Source organism: Pelophylax lessonae (assembly GCF_965119305.1).
Source record: "Pelophylax lessonae genome assembly, chromosome: 9".
NCBI lineage: Eukaryota > Metazoa > Chordata > Amphibia > Anura > Ranidae > Pelophylax > Pelophylax lessonae.
This window is the reverse complement of record NC_138776.1, coordinates 65,527,921-65,549,949: the sequence shown is the minus strand read 5'-3', so window position 1 is coordinate 65,549,949 and position 22,029 is coordinate 65,527,921. Positions and strand designations below refer to the sequence as shown.

General features: G+C 41.2%; 1 protein-coding gene across 1 annotated transcript in view; it reads right to left on the bottom strand.

Annotated features, from left to right (window-relative positions):
* Nucleotides 1–22,029, bottom strand: part of DOCK1 (dedicator of cytokinesis 1) — a 696,032-nt gene that overhangs the window by 200,599 nt on the left and 473,404 nt on the right. The window contains exons 30-31 of the mRNA XM_082266717.1: nt 9,033–9,111; nt 2,198–2,298 (exon numbers count right to left, since the gene is read on the bottom strand). Of these exons, the coding sequence (XP_082122843.1) occupies nt 2,198–2,298; nt 9,033–9,111 (180 nt within the window). The remainder of the gene's footprint in view (nt 1–2,197; nt 2,299–9,032; nt 9,112–22,029) is intronic.

Genomic DNA, 22,029 nt, shown 5'->3' with positions numbered 1-22,029 from the left:
ATATATTTAATCCTCCAAACATTTACAGCATACACCACAGTTTTCAATTCCTCTACAACACACTGGGAGACCTGAAACCATACTATGCACAGTGAAACTTCTGGAAGGAAAGTTGAGCTGTTTCTTTTATTCTGCACCTGGTATCTAGCCTGTAAGGCTGCTCATCACATTTATCCATCAGTAGTTAGATGTAGAGGATACATGACCACCTCTCAACTTTCCTTCACAAAGCTGATATTTACACAGCAGAGCATCAATGGTTTTAAGGCTGCAGAGGATGGTAACAGAAGTAGTAAACCTAGTATACCTAAACAGATGCATTGGTTTAACTACATATTTTGTTTTAAGGGAGCTGCAGCTTGCCATAGCTGATCTGGAAGCACTGTTGGGCTTAGAGCAACTAGAGTTTGGGACATATAAATCACACCTTCCCTCCTGCCTAGATCTTAGCAGCCTCGAAACCTGAGGTATGAGAATATCACTACCAATCTTCTTCATCTGGTTGTTTAATGCCTGCCATCTGGCCAATTAATTAGGAGATGTAAAGTGACATTATCAAATTCCAAAACTATTGGGATCTACCCAGGATGTCTGTGGCCAATGAGGAGGGAAAGTCCTGAACTCATCTGGCACCAAGCCCAACAACAATACACTATGCTGGGTAGCACCCTGTGGAAGTCAACTGACATTTTTATTGTGGACACAGTTTAACAATATGATATACTGCACATATGGTGATTTGGTGAGATAAATAACAATTGAAAATATTTTTTTAAATAAATTACATTTATATTTGTAATGGGGCTTCTATAGATCTAACTAGGAACCACACAGTACATAGGCTCCTTGATGATGGCATGTGGCTTTACCATACATATGCAAATATATGCAAAATGATACATCATGGGTTATAGCATGAAGTTTTAATTAGGTAAACAGGACCATGTAATGGGGAACTAGAACACAGAAAGGGAGAATGGAGTGTGTGCATCATAAACACTTCCCAATCCACTCCAATGAATGCCACAGCGTGGATAATCCTTATTATTCACTCCAATGAATGCCACAGTGTGGATAAACTGTATTAATCAATACAAATTTGGTCTGTATTTGTTTGAAATAAAAAAAAAAAAAACCCACAAAAATACAGATTTATGCAGCCTGTGGGGATGGCTTATGGAAATACAGTAGCTGCCTTTAGTAACCAAGCTCCAAGAATAATTTACCAAGAACAAACTAGAAAAGGATCCTGATTGGTTACCAAGTACAGCAGTACTATATAAGCGATCCACCAGTTTATATCAAACTACGACTCTCCTACTTATGTAGAACACTGCATTTCAGGAAATCCTAACCTATTCTACAAAACACCACAATACTTCTCTCCTATCTTGTCTGATTTCAAAACAGTCTCCTTATTTAGGGTGAATCAAAAGCTTAGATTTAATCCCTCATTCCTTACAGTGAGAGCACAAGAAGAGCCAAAAGTTCAGGGTATAAAGGAGGATGTGACTTGCTCTATGTGAAAGCACTGGGCCAATCAGCGCGGTCATACAGGGGAGTCCACTGCCATGTGTAAGTCATGACTTCAGTGACTTTTAGTTTAAACAAGCCCTCCCTTACCCTCCCGGCAGCTGAACAGAGCAGTGGGGAGTAAAGCAAGGAATGTATATGCATCTGTAGAGGTCTGCATTGATGTGAACCTGTTGCTTTACCCTGCATGAGCAAAGCAGTGATTCACTTTAAGTACATGGCACTCGGTTTGAGTCCTTTAAAGGAAAAAGAAAATTCTGCAAAGTGAAAAATTTTGAAATAATAGAAAAAAGAAAAGCCTGACAAAAGGCATTATGCATAACGCATCCTGCAATAGACACAATGAATATATCCCATTGAACAGATGTCTTCAGACAGAAAGGTAAGCTTTGTAGTGTGCAGTGACAGAGTTCTAGACACAGGTACAGACAGAAGCAAAGTGGATTAGCATTTCCTTCAAGCTGTAGGAAATACAAAGCTCAGTTTCCTTCATCTCTAAATACTTCAATAAAGGAATATGCATACAGAAATACAATGCATTTATCAGCTGGAAAAAAAAAAAAAAAAAACTAAATTCACTGGGCACCTCGTTCTACAGAATTAAAATAAAATCTACAGAACTACAGATATTTTATACACTGTTCATAACTCGTACAAGACTTACTTAAGCAGGATTTTGGCTCGTTTGGCACTTGAAAAATTCTCCAGCTGCAAGGATTCTTGGGTGAGAAAAGCAACAGCCAGGTGAAAATAGTTATTCCATAGCTAGAATAGAAAATAGTAGCAATTACTTTTCTCAGACATGCATTTGTAACGGTTATTACTTAGGGCCTGTTAACACCTGAGCGATTTTCAGCTTGTAAAACGCTCAGATCTGAAGCTCCAAAACACCCAACAAGCAAAATTCTATTTATTTCAATGGCCCCTGTTCACATATGCGCGTTCTGGTGCCTGAAGTAAAATGTCTGAAGCTCAAAAAAGTACATGAGCTTCTTTTTGGTAGATTACAAGCGTTTTTGGCCCCAAAGATTTCAATAGAAATGCCTGACTTGAGCAGAAAAACGCTAGTAAAACACTCAAACAGCAGCTCTCCACCCCTAATTTCCTCTTCCTCTCCTCCCCCTTGTGTTTTCTATTGGCTAAACAAAAACGCCTGAAGCTGTAAAACACTTGTAAAACATTTCTAAAACCCTTTAAAAAAAGCTTGTAAAAGCTGCAAAAAAGTCCAAAAAATGCCAGTAAATCAATACACTTCTGAATGAAGCCTTACAGATAACTCAAATCAACAGTAACATTTAAAGAGAAACTAGAAGGAATTTGAGTGATTGTATTTTTATTTCAGTTTGGTAAATTGATTATTTAAATATTTTTTTTTTTAAATAAAACCTTTATTTTATTCTATATTATAAATGCACAATTTCCATACCTAATTTAGGAACATGGAACACACATTCCATAAACATTGGTCAATATTACAAGAAGATCCACATCTCAAATCTTCCATTACAGAACGACCCCTTTTTTTAGTACAGACGAGCTATAAACCTGAAAACTCGTATTGTAACATGGACAAAAAGTTGGGTTCCAAGATCAAAAAGTTTCTCCATCCCTGACTTTTACACATGTTCCTCGGAGTTCGTGGTCTACTGTTTGTCTTGTCCTTGTGGACTGCTATATGTGGGCCGCACAATCCGTATACTCCGGAAAAGGTTTGGAGAACACAGGCATTTTGTAGAAGCAGGGTCAAACCAGCACAGTGTCCCCAAACATTTCCTTACATGACACAACCAGTGTTCCCAGGAGCTCAGGGTGTGGGTCATTGAGGCCATTCCTAACAACCTTCCTGCAGCAGAACGCTTCAGGCGTCTGTGTGCACGTGAGTCCTACTGAATTTACAGGCTGGACACTTTGGCACCTGGTGGGTTAAACAAGGAGCTAGATATTAGTCCCCTGCTGTAACCATTATCACACAAAATTATTTAACCCCCCCAAATATGCTAGATGTTTTTCATTAGTACATATCACTTTCTTTAACCTGACAGGCTATTTTTTCCAGTCAGATATACCATTCATAATATTTTTATTCCCCTTCTTCCAGACATTCTTGTCCTTATAAACTCTTTACTACATATATTTTGTCATTAGGCAGGTGTCTTATCATTTACATGTATATTTCTATAGTATTATCCTATATTATTGTTTACCACTTATGTTCATTTAAATCTATTTTTAATTTACATTTTTTTGGCCTTTATTATTGTATTATTTTCTGCCTTTATTCATTATTTTTATTTCCTTACATATATTTTTTATTATTAATACAATTTTATTTTTTTTTTGTCATCATTTTCTAACTATTATTATCTGTTATCCACTGGTTATTTATTATCCTTTTCTCATTATTTTCTTGCCTTCTTCTCCGCTATTCTTTCCTTCTGCATGTCCATGACATAACCAATGTTTTTATTAATACATTAACTCGTGCACCCAAGCAACTATGCAGGTAGAATCCAATGTGCTCTAATATATGCTTAGTGAATGGTTTAAAAACTCCTGCATTTGCTAGGTCTGTCCTAATCCCAATTAGCAGGTGTGCAGGATTTATTTATTGTGAGCTGATTACCATGGCTTCCCCCCCACTTGGACTTCCTATTTATACCTCCTCCATGATGGTCGCACTCATTGCCTGAGGAAGAAGCATGCATGCTTCGAACGCGCGCATCTCCCACTCCACCTTTTACCTGGAAGTGAAGTTAGTGGCTCTTTCTGAGGGACACCGCATACCCGGAAGGGGAGGGGAGAGGAGGGAAGGGGAGGGGAGGGGAAGAAGGGGAAGGTTCCTACCACCAGAGGAGATTAGTTCCCTAGGGAACTAGAGGTTTTGTACAAGAACCTGAGAATTTCAAGTCATAGTAAGTTGTAAATCAAATATTATCCAACATTAGAGGTATATGCAAGCCATGTATCCCACTTTTTGTGGAACGCAGTGGCTCTGCATTCTTTATACGCCAGCATTCTTTCCATTTCACAGTGCAGGTTGATATTTGATTTCTTCTAGGTGAGGGAGTGAAGGTGATCGCCAATGTTTGGCCAGGACTTTTCTGGTGGCGAATAAAATTTGAGCAGTCACTGTTCTGCTTTGAGGAGGAAATTCATTTATACCAATGCTCAGAAGTGCGAGTGCTGGATTTGATGCACAATCCTTCCCCGTTATATGTGATATTAGGGAAAAGACTGCCTGCCACAGTGGCTGGATCATTGGGCAATACCAGAAAACACGAGTTAGGTTCCCCGTCTCCTGACAGTCTCTCTAACATAGTGGTTTTAAACGCATCTTTTATAATGCACTTAGATGGTGCTGCCCTCTTTTCTCCCTTGTCATGCTTGGCCATGGCCTTGGTAGCGAATGGCAAATCTGGGCCCGAGCACAATATTGGAACAACTTGTTTTGTTATCTGCAGGCCAGTTCCTGACCCTCCCAATCCTAGAACTTTTTACACAAACTTTGTACCATCCACACTTTCTCACAGGTACACTCAGACATGATCTTTCAGCCCTAAACAGTGATAGAACAGGTTGAAAAGACTTTGGGATTAATTTGCTAAAAATCTGCTGCAGCTCTTCCAAGAAACCAATCAGCTTCCAGGGTTTTTTTTTTTTTTTGTCAAAGCGTAACTCCACTTTTTGGGGGAGAAAATAGCAAACGCAAATCATATTGTAGTTGAATGTTATTAAAAATGACCTTTCCTTTTGAATCTGCAGCCCTTGTCATTTTCTGAAAATGCTAAGCAATCTGGCTACCTGGAGGTGTTTTGTACACAGAACGGCCCCCAGATATGTAATTTCCTTCTTGTATGATTGGCTCACCTATTTTCCCAGAAGTTTGCCTAAGATACAAGTCAGATTTCAGGCATCCCCTGCAACAAAAATTTAATTTTTGGTGAGATAATCCCAATAGGAACACGTCTAAAGGGATGAAGGCCCATCAGATTTCCTCATTGCTCTGCAGCTGCACAGCTGATTGATACTTATGAAACCACTCCCATTAGACTCACTCAGAACAAAGAATCAAACAGTGTTTTCTTCAGAATAACAAAAAGGTAGGAATCTGCAACAAAGGTTGTTATATTCCTTGCAATGTACAAAGATCACTCAGAAGGGATTGTTTTTTTTTTTCTCAACAAAAGTGGAGTTACGCTTTAATTGAACAAGCTGAAGTTAAAAGCTGATTGGCTACCATGCACAGCTGCACCAGATTTTGCACTCTCCAGTTTTAGTAAACCAACCCCTTTGTCTGATTGCCATGGTTATTCCCTGATAAGCCAGTACTGGTGGTAGTACATATGTTTTTATGATCTAGTTTCTAGCCCCAACCTTTTCTAGTAACACTTGATGTGTTTGCATTAATAAAGGAATATTAACAGTATAAGGCTACTTTAAGTAGATTGAATTCAGCATCTACAGGCTAGACTGGATTATATTCTTTCAGATCAGCACAACAGGAAAGAACTATTAGTTAAATGGCTCCCTGATGTACACTATGATCTTTATTTTTTTACTAAGCATGCAAGTGAAGTAGTCATAAGAGTTGAAATCTTTTGCTTGCCAGGCAACTGCTCCTTATAAGCCATCTGTGCTCTTAGCAGTTCTGTTTCCTGCAACCTTCACATATGTCCAACATTAGATATTAAATGGCTGCATTATTGTGCATTTCTGTAGAGCAGAGGAAAATACTTAGCACTACTTAGACCTCTCTTTTTAAACTGCATGTAGCCTTTTAGAACATCAGATGTTTTTAAAGTTTGCATTTCATTTGATCAAAAGTATTACAAAATGTCTGTGTCTATGGTCATTAAAATTACTGAGATGTGTCATCTCCTTTAAGAGAACCTGTCATGAAGTAATACAGGAGCTGTTTGTGCTGACTTGTTTTTGAAAGTCTAAAACCAAGGACTTAAATTCCGCTCAAGGCTCCTTACAGCTGCTTCCACCAGCAGTGGGGGAGGGGGGGGGGGGGGCAGATAACTTGTGGACTTGCCTCAATCACTTTGGCACATTTCACACTTTTAGGAGGGTTCATTTTACAGACATTTTTTATGGTGCATGCTTCAGTGCCAATGTTTTTTTTTTTATTTCACTATTTGCTGCATTACTGACCTGGAACATGTTCATATAAGTACTTAGACAACTGGTACGCACTTGCCTGTTCCAAGATCAGGGATGCACCAAGTAGCCAAGAAAGGATCAGGATAATGATGTTGGAAGATTGCATTCTTTAAAAGACAGGTCAACAATTCCCTGGCACTAACATTCTCTTTGTAAGTCAGAGCAAAGAAGCCTTCATGGCACAACTTTATCTAGGTGACAGACTGGGTGATAGCTGTGTCAGTATACACTATCCTACATCAGGTTTTGTTTTCACAGAAGCACATTTTTTTCTTTAAAGGATAAGTTCACCTTAAAAAATAAAAACAATGTGCATTTATTAATTTTTTTCAGGAGCCTGTAACGCATTGCACCCACGATCAGCAGATCATGGATGTAATGTAAGGCTCGTAGACTGTCAGTGTAGCTGTCAGCCCATACCTACGATACAGGCAGGCAGTTACTGAATGACAGGAAGCTCAATAAACTCCCTAAAGCACTCATCAGTGCCCTGGAAAGTTCCTTAAGGAACTACAAACCGTCAGCTGCAATAGATATCGGTACTTGTAGTTCATTCATTCATAGAACTCTGAATGAATGATGGGGCAGTGTGGGCAGAGTGCTCTGTTTGAATTGTGACAGCGGGTGCGGGACAAAGATCCCCAACCTGCTGTCACAGGGAGGGAGTATTGGGGGAAGAGCAGGCAGATGCTGAACATGTCACACCCTAAATATGACTAACATGTTAAGAAAGGTAAACTTATCCTTTAAAGCTAATCATCTGGATCAGCAAATACTATCTAAACACAAGAGGCATATCCATTCCTAAAGTGGTTGTAAACCTCAGTCATGAAATCTGAGCAAATCACAAATATCTGTAGGGTTTACTTATGTCTCCCCAAAGCTCTAAGTGCAGTTTCTCTCTGGTACTTCGTTCCTCTGTTTTTAACATAGGTCTCTTCTGACACGTTTTTTTTGGACACGTGATAAACTTGTAACGAGGAGGGAGCTCAGCACGCAGCCTGTCTATTTACAACAAAGTTCTTCTGCTTTATGAAAGGGAGTGTGTTCCTTTCTTCCAATCAGTTCTCGTACACTGTAACTGGAGCCTCTCCACTCACTCCTCTGTACTCCTGACAGGTGAAGGATTTTACCATTTTTCTGCCCTTTTGAAGGGGTGTAGGGAAGAGAGGGCTGCAGATAAACAAGTAAAACCTATGTAGAATAATTGTTAATCTCTTTGTATCATTTGAGGTGGTTCACTTCACTGGGTATATGTAAGGGTTTACAATCACTTTAAAGGAGTAGTCTGAAGCCCCATTCCACAAAATGCCAGAATTTAGCCAACTGAAATACCTTTTCAATGTCGCCACTTTTAAGAAAATCGGCCCAGCGGTTATTCTTTTATTCCCTCCCAAAGTTTTCAGCACTTCCTGGTTTTCTTCTATGGCAGCCATGATAAAACTATCTCTCCCAGCATGCCCACTCATCTCTTCCTGTAATCTCCTGCCCTCCCCCTGTGACTCCTCTACTCGGCCCCCTCCCTAAATTATAATATTACACGCCCCCTTCTCTCGAACCCATTTCCCTATCCCCGCCTCTTAAAAAACGTCCTATTCTATTGGCTTGCCGAGCTCCAATGAGCTTTCGGCCACCTCTGCGTGTGTCATTTGCTGAGCTGAGCCAATGACAGCTCAGCTCAGCGCATATATGAATAAATTAGCTAAGGGGGAGTATTCGACTCCGGGTGAGGAGGCCGGCGCAGCCCGCAGTGACTCCTGGGAATCGATGAGTCACTGGGCAAAGAAAGAAGTCGAGCGTCATGAAAAGACCCAGCTTCCTGCCGGAGAGAAAGTTGAGGAGAAGACCAGGAAGAAGACCATAAGGAAAACGTGAGTATATTTAAATGTGTTATAACTTTGTGTGATGCTCTATTTCCCCCAGAAAAAGATTGCTTCAGACTACTCCTTTAAGCAAAATTAAACTTTGTGAAGAGGATTCCTGTAATACAGACTGATCACTGCTGATAGCCTTCCTTTTCATAAGTATATTTGCATATGATCACTCCTCCTCCTTGCTCAGAGCCCTCACTTTGTTGCTGTAACCCAGTGGAGCTTCTAGGTATGGGGGAGCATTTGACCTTCCTCGTGGGACAGTGCTAGGGCATAAGTGGCCAATCGCCAAAACCAGAGTTTACCTAGAGTGGCCTCCTGCAGCTGGGAGGGGGCAAGGTAACAAGGATAAGCGAGTATATCTTACTTGGGGAACAATGGGTGAGTGATAGGGTCTCTCAAAAAAGTAAATAAATGGCATGTTCTGCTAATATTGTATTTATAAAATATAATTCCCCTTACCTGCAGCTCAAAGTTTGCTTGATCCAAAAACATCTTGTTTAGCATGTCAGCATACTGATTAATAGCTCTTAAGAACACTCTGTAAAATCAAGGGAAAAGAGCACAATTACACATATTCTGCAATATCATCAGTCGTACATTTTAATAGTAAAGATAAGAAAACAAGAAAAAACTAGCATAAGTTATCTTTCACAAAATACTGACCACTACCCCTGTGTTCTAGGTCATCTCTCATGAAGGGAGAGTTAATGCCCACAGGGCACTAACCGATCACCAGAGGAACTTGATATTCATAGATTTTTACACTGCTGTTGCAGCCAAAAGTATAACATATACAAAGAATACCATACACTCAAAATAAACTCCCATGGGCTAGGTGCACAGTGAAACAAGTACATCACCCATGTCTATTATCATCTGTTCATCTAGCCAGAAATGTAGTGTTCTTATTACTTCCTGTAAGCTGAACTGGAAGCATAAAACAATATAAATCTTAACCACTTAAGCCCCGGAAGATTTTATCCCCATTCCGACCAGGGTTTTTTTTGCGATTTTTTACTGCGTGACTTTAACGGACAATTGCGCGGTCGGGCAACACTGTACCTAAACGAATTTGACGTCCTTTTTTTCCCACAAACAGAGCTTTCTTTTGGCGGTATTTGATCACCTGTGCGATTTTTACTTTTTGCGCTATAAACAAAAAAAGAGCGTAAATTTTGCAAAAATAACTATTTTTCACATTTTTTTATATGAAATTCCCCCCCCAAAAAATGTAAAAATCTAAATTTTTTAACATTTTTGGCCAATTTGTTTTCTGCTACATATGTTTGGTAAAAAAAAGAAAAAATTGCAAAAAGCGTATTTTAAATTGGTTTGCACAAAAGTTATTGCGTTTACTAATTAAGGGAAAGATTTTTGTCATTTTTGGTGTTTTTTTTTTAACGCGTAATGGCGGCGATCTGCGATTTTTTTTTGCGGTACTGCGACATTGCGGCGGACAGATCGGACCCTTGACTGACATTTTTGACACTGTTGAGGTAACCAGTGACATTACTGCAGTAATCAGTGCTATACATATGCAATGTTACTGCAAAATGACACTGGCAGGGAAGGGGTTAACTTTATTGGGGAGGGAGGGGTTAAGTGTGTCCCTAGGGGCGTGCTTTCTACTGTGATTGGCTGTGGCTACTAGTGTAGGAACAGTGATCAACGGTCCTACATAGTAGAACCGTCTGATCACTGTTTCTACACAGGGGAGAATGACAGGCGGCTTGTTTACATCAGCCGCCTGACTTTCTCCCTCTGTACCGGCGGACCCGCACTAACTTCCCTGTGAACGAGCCATGGCGGGCACGTGCCTCCACGGGCGCACGCTCGCCCGCTATTGGCTCACAAGGAAGTGACAGGCAAGTGACGTACCGGTACGTCACTCTGCCTGGCCGGGGCTGACCGCCGCAGTATATAGTCGTGCGGCGGTCGGCAACCAGTTAATGGAGATAAACAAATGCAAACACGTATGGCTACAGCAGAGGAGAGAGCATAGCCACCCAGGTAAAGGAGTACCAGGTGAAAATATCTGGTAAGATGTATTACATTTTGGATTGGGGTTTGGATAGAGAAAAGAGGGATTAGAACCCGTCGGTGTCCCCGTTAGATTCACCCTCCCTATTTGTCATGTTTACTATTATTGTCAAAGGTAAAATAAATCCCCAGATTTTGGGTTCACATCAGAACAGTGGTTCTGGTGACTCTGGTTATCACAGCAGGATTCCTTTACTTTGGAGGGATTTCCGCTCACTTCCTGATTTGGCTATGCAAGAGGGGAAAACCTCCCCAATGGTAAACTGATAGCAAAAAAAACTGACAGTGGTTGTAACCCACCTAAAGGCAAAAAGTTTTGCCTTTAGTGGCATTTAGGTGACAGCAATAAACCAGGTACAAAAGATAGATCGAAACGTATCCAGCCCTACAGAAATGTTAAAATGGTGCCCAAGCATTGTTATTTTAGTTATGAATAGATGCTGGTAGTCTTGGTCTTTCAATAGAAAGTCTCCTTTTCTAATGTTCCAATCTCCGCCAACACCACCCTACTTTGAAGGCTCAAGCAATACAAAGGACACAATTCAAGGATAAGTAAGACATGTTTTAATTAAGGCTTTAGGTGGCTGTATCTAGATATTCCAGCACAAATATCACCTCACTGCATTACGAGACATAAGAGTGAACTTTTAACATAGCATACTATTTCCTACATCCAGGAAAATCAAACAAGTGTGCAAATATAACCTTCTGCTTTATTTGCTTTTGTGGTCCCCAAGAAATCCTCAATGCCCTGTAAATGTTTAATTCCCTGGCAGGCTTCATCAAATGAAAAAAAGCATCAATTGAGTATCTTGGGTATTGTCCTATATGTACATATTTAACCCCCACCACCAATTTCCAGATGAGATGAGCAAGAACAGCAGAGAAATGCTGGGAATGCACTCTAATAACAAACGTGTTAGTTGTTAACTCTTCAACAACCCCTTCCACATCTGCTTCTAGGGTTAACATTTCAAGAAATTACTGTATTAAAAAGCAAGATGTGGCAAAAACACCAATCAGGTATGCAGTAGTTATTTTTTTTTAGTAGTTTTTTTTTTCTCAGAAAGGTGCAGTTATACTTCACTGGGTAATCCATTTGTTAAAAGGTACACCATGTCTTCTCAGCATATATATTTCAGTGGTTCAAATACAGAATACAAGCATGCAGTTTTTAAAAGATGGCTCATTACATTCAGTCATGGCTGTCAGTAACTCTGGCAGTCTATGAGCCATTCCACTGTATTCACCAGTTTGTCTTTGGCACAGGTGATAGCAAGCAAAGAATATAATCAATACCCATAATTATTTCAGTCCACGGAACAAAATAATAGAAACGATAACAACTATCATGAAGTCAAAAGACTATTAGCTTCTTTGATTACCAAAAATCACAGATATTAGGCTGATCAACATTGTGCTTTCCCTCTTTTAAGTTAAAAAACTGTGATGATATAGATCAGGTGGGTTAAGCAGATGACCCTGTGTATCATATGGCATTGTGCATGACTGAAGTGTGGGTGTACAAATGAAAAGAATGTGCTAAATTGAAGATTTGTGTGATTTCATGGTTTAATAAAACTTGCTGCAATTCAAAGATTAGTTGGTGTTCGACCATTTTATAGAATATCATTTTTATGTGCTATGTTTGGAAAAGACAGGGTCCTCAAAAGAGAACTGGAGATGAGATAAGTCTGGTTCTTCATGCAGCAGTGGGCTCGGGGTTAAGCCCATTTGTCACAATTGTTTAAGTATGCTTGCAAGCAAATGGTTTTCCACACCATTCAAATCACAATAAAATCTGCAAGGATTTTACCATCAGGAAACTTATGTTTTAATACCCCTTTAATGTAAAAATACATATACAATCACATCTGCCCTTTGTATGCCTGAGGAAGGGCGAATGTGGCTGTTGAAAATCATGTGATCTTTGAGGACTTAGGTAACCAAGGTGCAGCGCAGTGTAGCAGTCAGTAAACACACAGAATCCACGAGACAAGAGCAATATATTGCAGAAAGTTTCAACACAATACAACTAGACCCAGCGGGTAGACATGGCTTTTCAGAGCCACTTGTGAACTGTACCAGGAGTCTGTAGACTTGAAAGATGCTGACAGAGCCTGCAATAAGGAGTGAAATGTGGCCTGACTGGTACACACTCAAAGAAGTGGACATTCCCTGCACTGTCCCTCCTCCAGTGGTGGCCAGTGTATTGAGGGCGCAGGGGTGCCGTCCCCCCATCCATGCATCCGGCCCCCTAATCTGCATGCAGGGCGCCGGACGCATGGAGCTTAATGTGTTTTTTTTTTTTAAATCACCTCATTAGAGCCAGAGGCTCTAATAGGGTGATGCAAAGGGTGGAGCTGGGGCGCAGAGCAGTGCGCCCGAGCCCACCCATTGTGTGACAATAGCGAATGAAAACTCGCTATTGTCACACCGATCCTCCTCCTGGCCAATCAGGAAGTGCGTCCGATATGCGCTTCCTGATTGGCTGCAAGGCAAACCCCATGCCATTGGCTGAGGAGGAGGCGGGAGCGGGAGGACTGGAGGAGACGCGCCGGGGGACTGGGGAGAAGCTGCCTGCCGCCACCGCTGCTGCTCCAGGTAAGTAAGGAGGCACGCACGCTGATCTCTGCATTGGGGGAATGTATGCTGGTCACTGCACTGAAGGGGGCACACACGCTGATCTCTGCATTGGGGGAATGTATGCTGGTCACTGCATTGAAGGGGGCACGCACGCTGATTTCTGCATTGAGGGAATGTATGCTGGTCACTGCATTGACGGGGGCACGCACGCGGATCTCTGCGTTGGGGGAATGTATGCTGGTCACTGCATTGAAGGGGGCACATATGCTGATCTCTGCATTAGGGGAATGTATGCTGGTCACTGCATTGAAGGAGGCATGTATGCTGGACACTACATTGAAAGGGGGCATGTACGCTGGTCACTGCATTGAAAGGGGGCATGTACGCTGGTCACTGCATTGAAAGGGGGCATGTACGCTGGTCACTGCATTGAAAGGGGGCATGCACGCTGGTCACTGCATTGAAAGGGGGCATGTACGCTGGTCACTGCATTGAAAGGGGGCATGTACGCTGGTCACTGCATTGAAAGGGGGCATGTACGCTGGTCACTGCATTGAAAGGGGGCATGTACGCTGGTCACTGCATTGAAAGGGGGCATGTACGCTGGTCACTGCATTGAAAGGGGCATGTATGCTGGTCTCTGCAATGGGGGAATGTATGCTGGTCACTGCATTGAAGGGGGCATATACACTGGTCACTGCATTCAAGGGGGCATATACGCTGGTCACTGCATTGAAGGGGGCATATACGCTGGTCACTGCATTGAAGGGGGCATGTACGCTGGTCACTGCATAGAAGGGGGCATGTACACTGGTCACTGTGCATTGAAAGGGGGCACGCTGGTCACTGTGCATTGAAAGGGGGCACGCTGGTCACTGTGCATTGAAAGGGGGCATGCTGGTCTCTTTGCATTGAAAGGGGGCACACTATAACTTAATTACTGAAGGCCCCTTTCACACTTTTGCGACCTCAAAGTCTTGCAATTTGTTACAGCGTTTTTTGCCGCAAAGCAATGCCTATTACATTTTTCTGTTTGCGCCACTGCCTCCAGAACCTTTCCGTATCTCTTAGCACTGTCCCTGCCAGATAGGGAACCTTTCCCTACAGTAGCCACTCGCATAAAGCATGCCAAACCTGAGAGCCAGAGTTTTAAAAAGACTCTGCCTGACCCAGGATGGCCGTCAAAGTCACATGGGGGTGCCAGCGGCCAATTGGGCAACTTTTTCCTTGTGACCGAGGAAATCATAGACGAACCAAGTTACTCACAACTTCCTTCCCATTTTGCATTGCCGCTTTGGTCGAACACCACCTACAGTTGGGAATACAGACTGCACCTGCCTACACTTATATACTAAAGTGTTAATCAAAGCTACTCAAGATGATGTATTGCATAGTGCCACAGAGAAGCAGGAAGCAGTAAACTGCATTGGTTATATCTCAAAGGTGGACAAAAATAAAAATCTTTAAAAAGCAAACTATTTCAAAGTTCTACAATGACTGTATTTTGGAATGTGACTAATATGCATGATAAAATAACTGAAAATTAAGAAAAATCTAGTGACGTTCTGGCCTGCAGCTGGACCAATGCAATGTGTACGAATATGTGCACTGCAGTTCTGCATATGCCAGGCGTTCACAAATGAGATCCAGATGGTTTGCGCAGAGCAGAAAAGAATTACAGCGAAAATTGAATGTTTTACTTGCTATTCAAATGACTTAAGTATTGATCTACATTTAAAAAAAGCAGCATTATTCCAGTAAAGTCTAATTAATACCATTAATCTGGAGGCCAGACTTGTATCTCTGCATAGTGGTCTGTCAGTGTCGTGTTGGTGACAACAGCAGGCTTCCTTTACATTAGTGATGATAAAGTAAGCAATAACGCTGCTCTGATACTGTATTAACGAGATCTTACATTACCACAGGGAGCAGATTTTACTGGTGGAATTAGCTCTGCCCCCGGGTCTCTCAGTCTATGTTGTCTAGATATGATTTCATTTCCCGGGAGAACCGTTGGATATAAACATAAAACTCAGCACAACCATTAGGATGGGAGGTATGATATAAGCATTTTTCTTTTTTATTTCTAAATATTTTTAAAATAAAATTGACAGAACTGCTACTGCCGACTTGTTTTTGAAGGTGCAAGGCCTGGGACTGCCATCTTGATTCTAGCTTTAATACTTGAGTCAATAAACTGAAAGCATGTGTTTAGTAGGAGTCCCAATTTGTAAAAGCTTATTCCATTTAATAGTGAAGCTAAAGAATAGAGAAAAGCCATGGAGCCTACACCTTTAAAACTTAAGTCAATAAAGCCTGAAGCTTCCATATTTCTAATCAAATTAGTTCACTTTAGGCAAAATTGTAATTCTTCCTGTATATTGTAACCGCTCAGTGACTGACGTTTTTTCTTATCAAGGACTTTAAATGTTCATGTATAAATGGAATGCATGTTCAAATATATATATATATATACATATATATATATATATATATATATATATATATATATATATATATATATATATACATATACACACACACACACACACACACACACATATTATTGTATTGAACGCACAAACTGTCATTTTTTAAATACTTTCATACAAAATTCTTTGTTGGTAATGACAGCTTCAAGATGCCTCCTGTATGGAGAAACTAGGTTGCATGCATTGCTCAGGTGTGATTTTGGCCCATTCTTCCACACAAACCGTCTTCAAATCTTGAAAGATCAGTGGGCTTCTTCTATGAACACTGGCCTTTAGTTCTTTCCATAGATTTTCTATTGGATTCAAGTCAGTCGATTGGTTGGGCCCTTCTAGCAGCTTTATTTTCTTTTATTTAAACCAACTGAGAGTTTCCTTGGCTTGGGTCATTGTTTTGATGAAATGTCCACCCTCGTTTCATCTTCATCCTGGTGGAGAGCAGCAGATTTTTTATCAAGAATGTCTTGGTACATTTTTTCATTCATCCTTCCCTCAATGATATGAAGTTTGCCAGTACCGTATGCTGAAGAACAGCCCCACATCATGATGCCTCCCACCTCCAAAGTTCACGGTTGGTATGAGGGTGTTTTTGGGGTGATGTTCAGTGCCATTTGACCTCCAAACATGGTGTGTATTATGGTATCCAAAGAGTTCAATTTTGGTCTCATCTGACCAGACTATATTCTCCCAGTATTTCACAGGCTGGTATAAATGTTGTGAAGCAAATTTTAAACGAGCTATAACATGCTTTTTCTTCAGCAATGGAGTATTGGGTGGTGAGCGTGCAAACAGGTCATGGTGGTTGAGTACATTACTTTTTGTTTTCTTTTAAACAATTGTACTGGCTAATTCCAGGTCTTTCTGAAGCACTCCACAAGTGGCCCTTGGATAACTCTTCTGATATTTATTTTCACTCCTCAGTGAGAAATTGTGCGAGGAGCACCTGGTCACGGCCGGTTTATGGTGAAATGATGTTCTTTGAACTTCCAGATTATGGCCCCAACAGTGCTCACTGGAATTTTCAAAAGGTTTAGAAATCCTTCTGTAACTAATCCCATGAGTAGGTTTTGCAACAATAAGGTTACAATGGGTCTTGAGAGAGCTCTTTGCTTTTACTCATGATGAGTTGTTTCTTGTGTGACATCTTGGTAATGAGACACCTTTTTATACGCAATCAGTTGAGACTGAACCAGCTGCTAATAATTTGCAATGACAAGGGACAGAATTGCATTCTAATTACTGATAGATTTCAGTTGATGCCTTGGCTTTTCATTTAATTTTGCATCTCCCTTTCTTCATGTGTTCAATTCTTTTTCCCTGCGTCATTCCATGTGTTAACCCTACAGGTAGATGCTAGGTAAATGTATAGTGGGCTTTGTGTGCCTAACAGCAGGGCTGCGATTTATTTAGTAGGGTGTCAGGGCTTCCAGATGTGCCTGCTGAGGGGAGAAGTATCCCCACTGGCTCCTGTGAGAGGCTTCTCATAGGGCAGTGTGGGAAGCCGAATCAGGGGACACATCCAGGCTTGTAACTACCCCAGAAGGCAGATTATGCTGCAAAGGATTCTGGGAGTCGGTATAAGTTTGGGGGAAGTGCGTGACAGGATATCTTTGGCGGAGTACGGCTGTCTCTCCTCCTGTCTGAGGAAGCGGATATCTCAGGGTGTCACCTGAGAATCCAGAGAGTGTTGGGCTGAGCTGAGGAGATCTGGTGTGCCGAGAGCCTGCGGAGCGAGAGAGGGGTCCAGTCCCAGGAAAGCCTACACGGGTCGTGAGTACTGCGGATTGCCCCTGGGAGTCTGCCAGAGTCAGAGGGGACCAATCCGGAAGAGGTTCTGGGATCCAGTGCCAGCTAGCTGAAAGGGGATACCTGGGTTGAGGACCCTGAAGTTACAGAGGGGGGTACATAGTCAGTGAACCCTGAAGAGTTCAAGGTTAAAGGGGGCACCTGCATATGGGCCCTGAATTGGACAAAGTATGACAGTTGAGAGTTGCAGCTTTACAGAAATCTACAGCATACTACCTCAAGCCAGTGCAAGGCGGGAGGGGAGTATTCAGTGACTTTGCAGTGCGCCAGTGTCAGAAATTCTACAATTTACAGTCTTGGGTCTTCTGGACTTATTGTCGAGGATCCAGCACTTCTATCAAGCTACAGTGTGTTCTCAGTGTTAGTGAGCGTCGGCTGGCGTCAAGGAAGTGCCAACAGGAATTTTTCTAAGATTAAATCCCAAGTGTAATTAGTTAAGCCTAAAGGAGTATTCCACTCATTCCCTTCTCCCATCCCCTTTTCTACCATAAAAACCACAAAACCAAGATGCCGGAGTCGTTCATTTCTCTGTTCTCACACCCAGGGTCGCAGCTCACATGGGCCGGAGAGGTAACCAATACCAATGGCAGACCCACATCAGGCCACAGGCCTGGAAAACCTGCTACACATGTTATTACACATAACCTAATTTCTGAACTTATTTGTTTTGGTTTCTTTGTATGCAAGGATTGCATGGGTTGTTACCGACATGTGGTAGAAATTTCATGTCAATAGCATCTTTACAAATATATTTACCTAGAAAAATGGTGACGTGTTAAATACTTATTTTACCTGCTGTATATATACATACACATATATACACACAGTATATTATATTTCTGTTTCATGTTTGTACTTTTGTAATGGTATATATACTTGGAGGAAGTCATATTTACCAATTACATACATATAGGTTCTATTGCCTGTGTTGTGGTGCTATACAGTGGTTGTGCTTTACTGCTACTTCTCACTATTTGCATATATGTTCTGCCCAACTGAATAAAATGCCCTCCCTGTATGTCTGATATTTCATCTCAGCAGAGATTTACTAATGTAAATATACAGTATGTATGTAAAAAGCTGCAAAAAGTAGTAGCGTTACATAAACATATATGTAAATACAAGTGAGCGTTTGCTTCCTCTAGTGGCTACACTACCAATCACTGTGTTTAATACAATAACAAAAATGGAAAAGAAAGCATGTCAAAATGTAAAAGTAAAAAAATTAGAGATGTTCTCTCCAAAAATAACCCCCGCCTACTTCTAGCTAATTGCTAAAAAATGAATACTATAATCCTAATGCTCCTCTTACTTATCTAACTCCATGGTCAAGTGGCACAACGCTATTCCATCTTTGTGGCAGGTCCTTGCCAAGTAATACTACAAAAGTCAACTTTGTGGATTTTCACATTATTCCTTTAAGGTCTGAACTCCATGACACTTCATATTGAGTTCTGGCTGGGATGTAAGGGCCTTTCAACTGGCATTGCCCAACTTCCAAAGTGATAGTGAATGCAGCAGGCAAACCATGCAGAAGGCCTCCCAGAGAAACTGAAAAACTACAGGTTAATAAGGATTTGAGACCCAGTGAAAGGTGTGCAGTGGTGCAGAGATGTTATGAGGGAGAGGAGAAAGCTAAACAGAAGAAGTTGGAGAAACACAGAGCAGAAGAGCAAGCACAGAGTGGCCTGCACAAGTAAGAAGGGTACCAAAGGCAATGTATGTGAGCATTCATCAAGCTGCCAAGGACACACAAAGACTTTCAGGCTTCATGTATACAACAGTTCCTAAACTTGAGTTTAGGAGTTTTTGGTGATTTTTTGCCAAAGCTCCAAAACTCAACTCCATAAAAGCCATGTGTCCATGTGCATATAGGCTTTTAGCAGAGTTTAGGAGCTGCTGCAGTTAGGGGAGGTTCAACCTCCCTATCCTGAACGCGATTACGTTTGCACTGCCGGCCGCAACATCACAGTAAAATTGTCGCGTGACTTTGCTGCATTTTCCAGAGGCCAAAGTAGGCTGTGTGTACATGAAGCCTTATAGGTGGGGTTGGGAACACCTGATCATATTTTCAAATGGAGCAGGAGAAGATGTTACCAAATGTTCTGCCACCATGGCAAACTTGGCAACTGTCTTATTGCACTAGAGCAGTGGTCTCCAAACTGCGGCCTGCAGGCTGCATTATGCCCTTTACTTACTTTTATCTGGCCCTTGGGGCACTAATCCTTCTACTATCACCAACGATGAGGCACCTTTCTTCACCCACTGATGCCCACATTGGGACACTATTTCTTGTGTGGACACCAATGATTGGGCATTATATCTTCCATTGATGAGGCATAATTCCTCCTACTAATACTAATGATGGGGCATTATTCCTCCTCCTACTGACCACAGGTGCTATATAACTTTTACTCCCATTGACTATCAAGCCTGAGACATGGACTACTCCCACTGATGCTGAGGCCAGTCTGGCACCCTAAAGGCTAAAGGATAATATATTGGCCTTTTGTTTAGAAAGTCTGGAGACCCCTGCACTAGAGCTTTACCCTCAATGTAAAGTGGAAGCTGGGTAGGTACTCTGCATCCATCACATTTCAAGGTATAGTTGTAGTTTTGCTAGATGGCACTTTTAACAGAGTCAACACATTTGTAGGTGGTATTTTTTTATGAGTGGCTGGTAACAAGAAAGGTAAACCTTTGTCTTTCTCTTTATCCATGTTAAACCTGCACCTGTGGTGTTGGATTTGATTCAGATCAGCTTCACAGGAAATGTTAAATAGGGGTTTAAGTTACTGAGCTATTAATAACAAGCAATCTTCCTACACTTGCTACTTAAAGCAAATCATTTTTCAAACACATAATCATAATCAGTGGGAGCTCGGATGCTCTACTGCACTGAGTACAGCCCAGGGAATCCAGTGATTGAGACAAGTGTTCTATTAAAGGTCTCTTACTGTCCTCTGACAGGTTCGTTCTCTGACTTTCACGCAATTAGAAAAATAATGGAACTGCAGTACACAACAATGCTTACTTATAAAACACAAAGAGGAATGATGTACCAAACAACCAGTTGGATGTTCCTGTTTGAAAGTTTACACAAGTCAATATCATAGTCTCACATTGGCTGTTCATAGGTACTGCAACTTGCGCTCTGCAATATTAAATGAAAGCCAAAGAAAGTTACGTGTTGAAATTAAATTTAGGCATCCCTATAAATCAGGCATCCCTTTAGGTAAGACCATACCTCTCACACTAGTCAAAGTGATTGTTAGGCTCCTTTTAAAAAAAATAAAATAAAATAACAATGTTATACTTACCTATTCTGTGCAATAGTATTGCAGAGAGCGGCCCCAAATCTCCACCTGCTATGGGGACACTCATATGGGCTTGATCCTGAGCTAGACTGTGTGAACCCCAACCATGGCTACATCCTTTCCTCCATATATATATATATATATATATATATATATATATATATATATATATATATAGTGGGGGAAAGGATGTAGCCACCCAGGAACAGAAAGTGTTGTTCACCTGAAGAAAGAAAACTAATGCAGACACCTCATCAAAGGGCAGGTAAGTTGCAATAAATTAGATTTTGCTTTTGGGTTCAGATGCAATTTAAGCATGGACACACATAAAAGAGGCACCCAGAAATACCCAACTACATTAAAAAGAAACCTCTTCTGTAAAAGGTTTCTGGTGACCTAGCATTCTGCAAATAGTGAATCCTGTACATGCACTTTTCCTGACTAATAACTCTTATGCCTACTTATTCAAATCTACAAGCTAATTGTGCACATTCCAAATTTAAAAAAAAAATGACTTTCCTATACTTCATCACCACTGCAGTCCATAGGGGCATGCAGAAAGTGGCATAGCTTGATCCACCTAGGACAAGATATTGGACAATGCTCCTGAGGTTCAAACCATACCAACAGCTCCAGAATTAACCACCATACTGTTGGACATCGTATGACATCCTGGGCTTTCAGTGAAGATATCTGAATCATGCCTACAGCTGCAGATCTTTCAGATATCTTTTTTTTCTGCCAAAGATTTGCTGCACAGTAAAAACAATCATAGCGGCTGTTCAGTCTTTACAGCCATGTATTTGGACATGGTTAGGTAGTCTATGTAGGCCTCCCAAGAGCAGGGACCTGGAAAACAAAAGTAACCTTTGTTTGTACGCCACTGCTTATAGAAACATCTAGATCTAATAGGATCTGGAGGCAAAGCACATTGGGCATGGTTCTGACCAATGTTTCTGTCAAAGTCTTGATTCTTTTGGTTTAATAGAGATTGTGCAAAGTTTATTACAGCTGAAATCCAGGCACGTATAAAAGAGGCTAATTGAAGCGGAAGTCAGTCCAAGACCTTACTTTTTAGTTGTAGATAGAGTAGAGAAGAGTAAAACTGCTTTTTTTTATCAATATATGCCCCAATGGGGAGATCATTTTTACCTCCAGTCCTGAAGACACAAACAATAGGAAATCTCTACAAGGTGAGCAGAATTCTACATTTTTCCC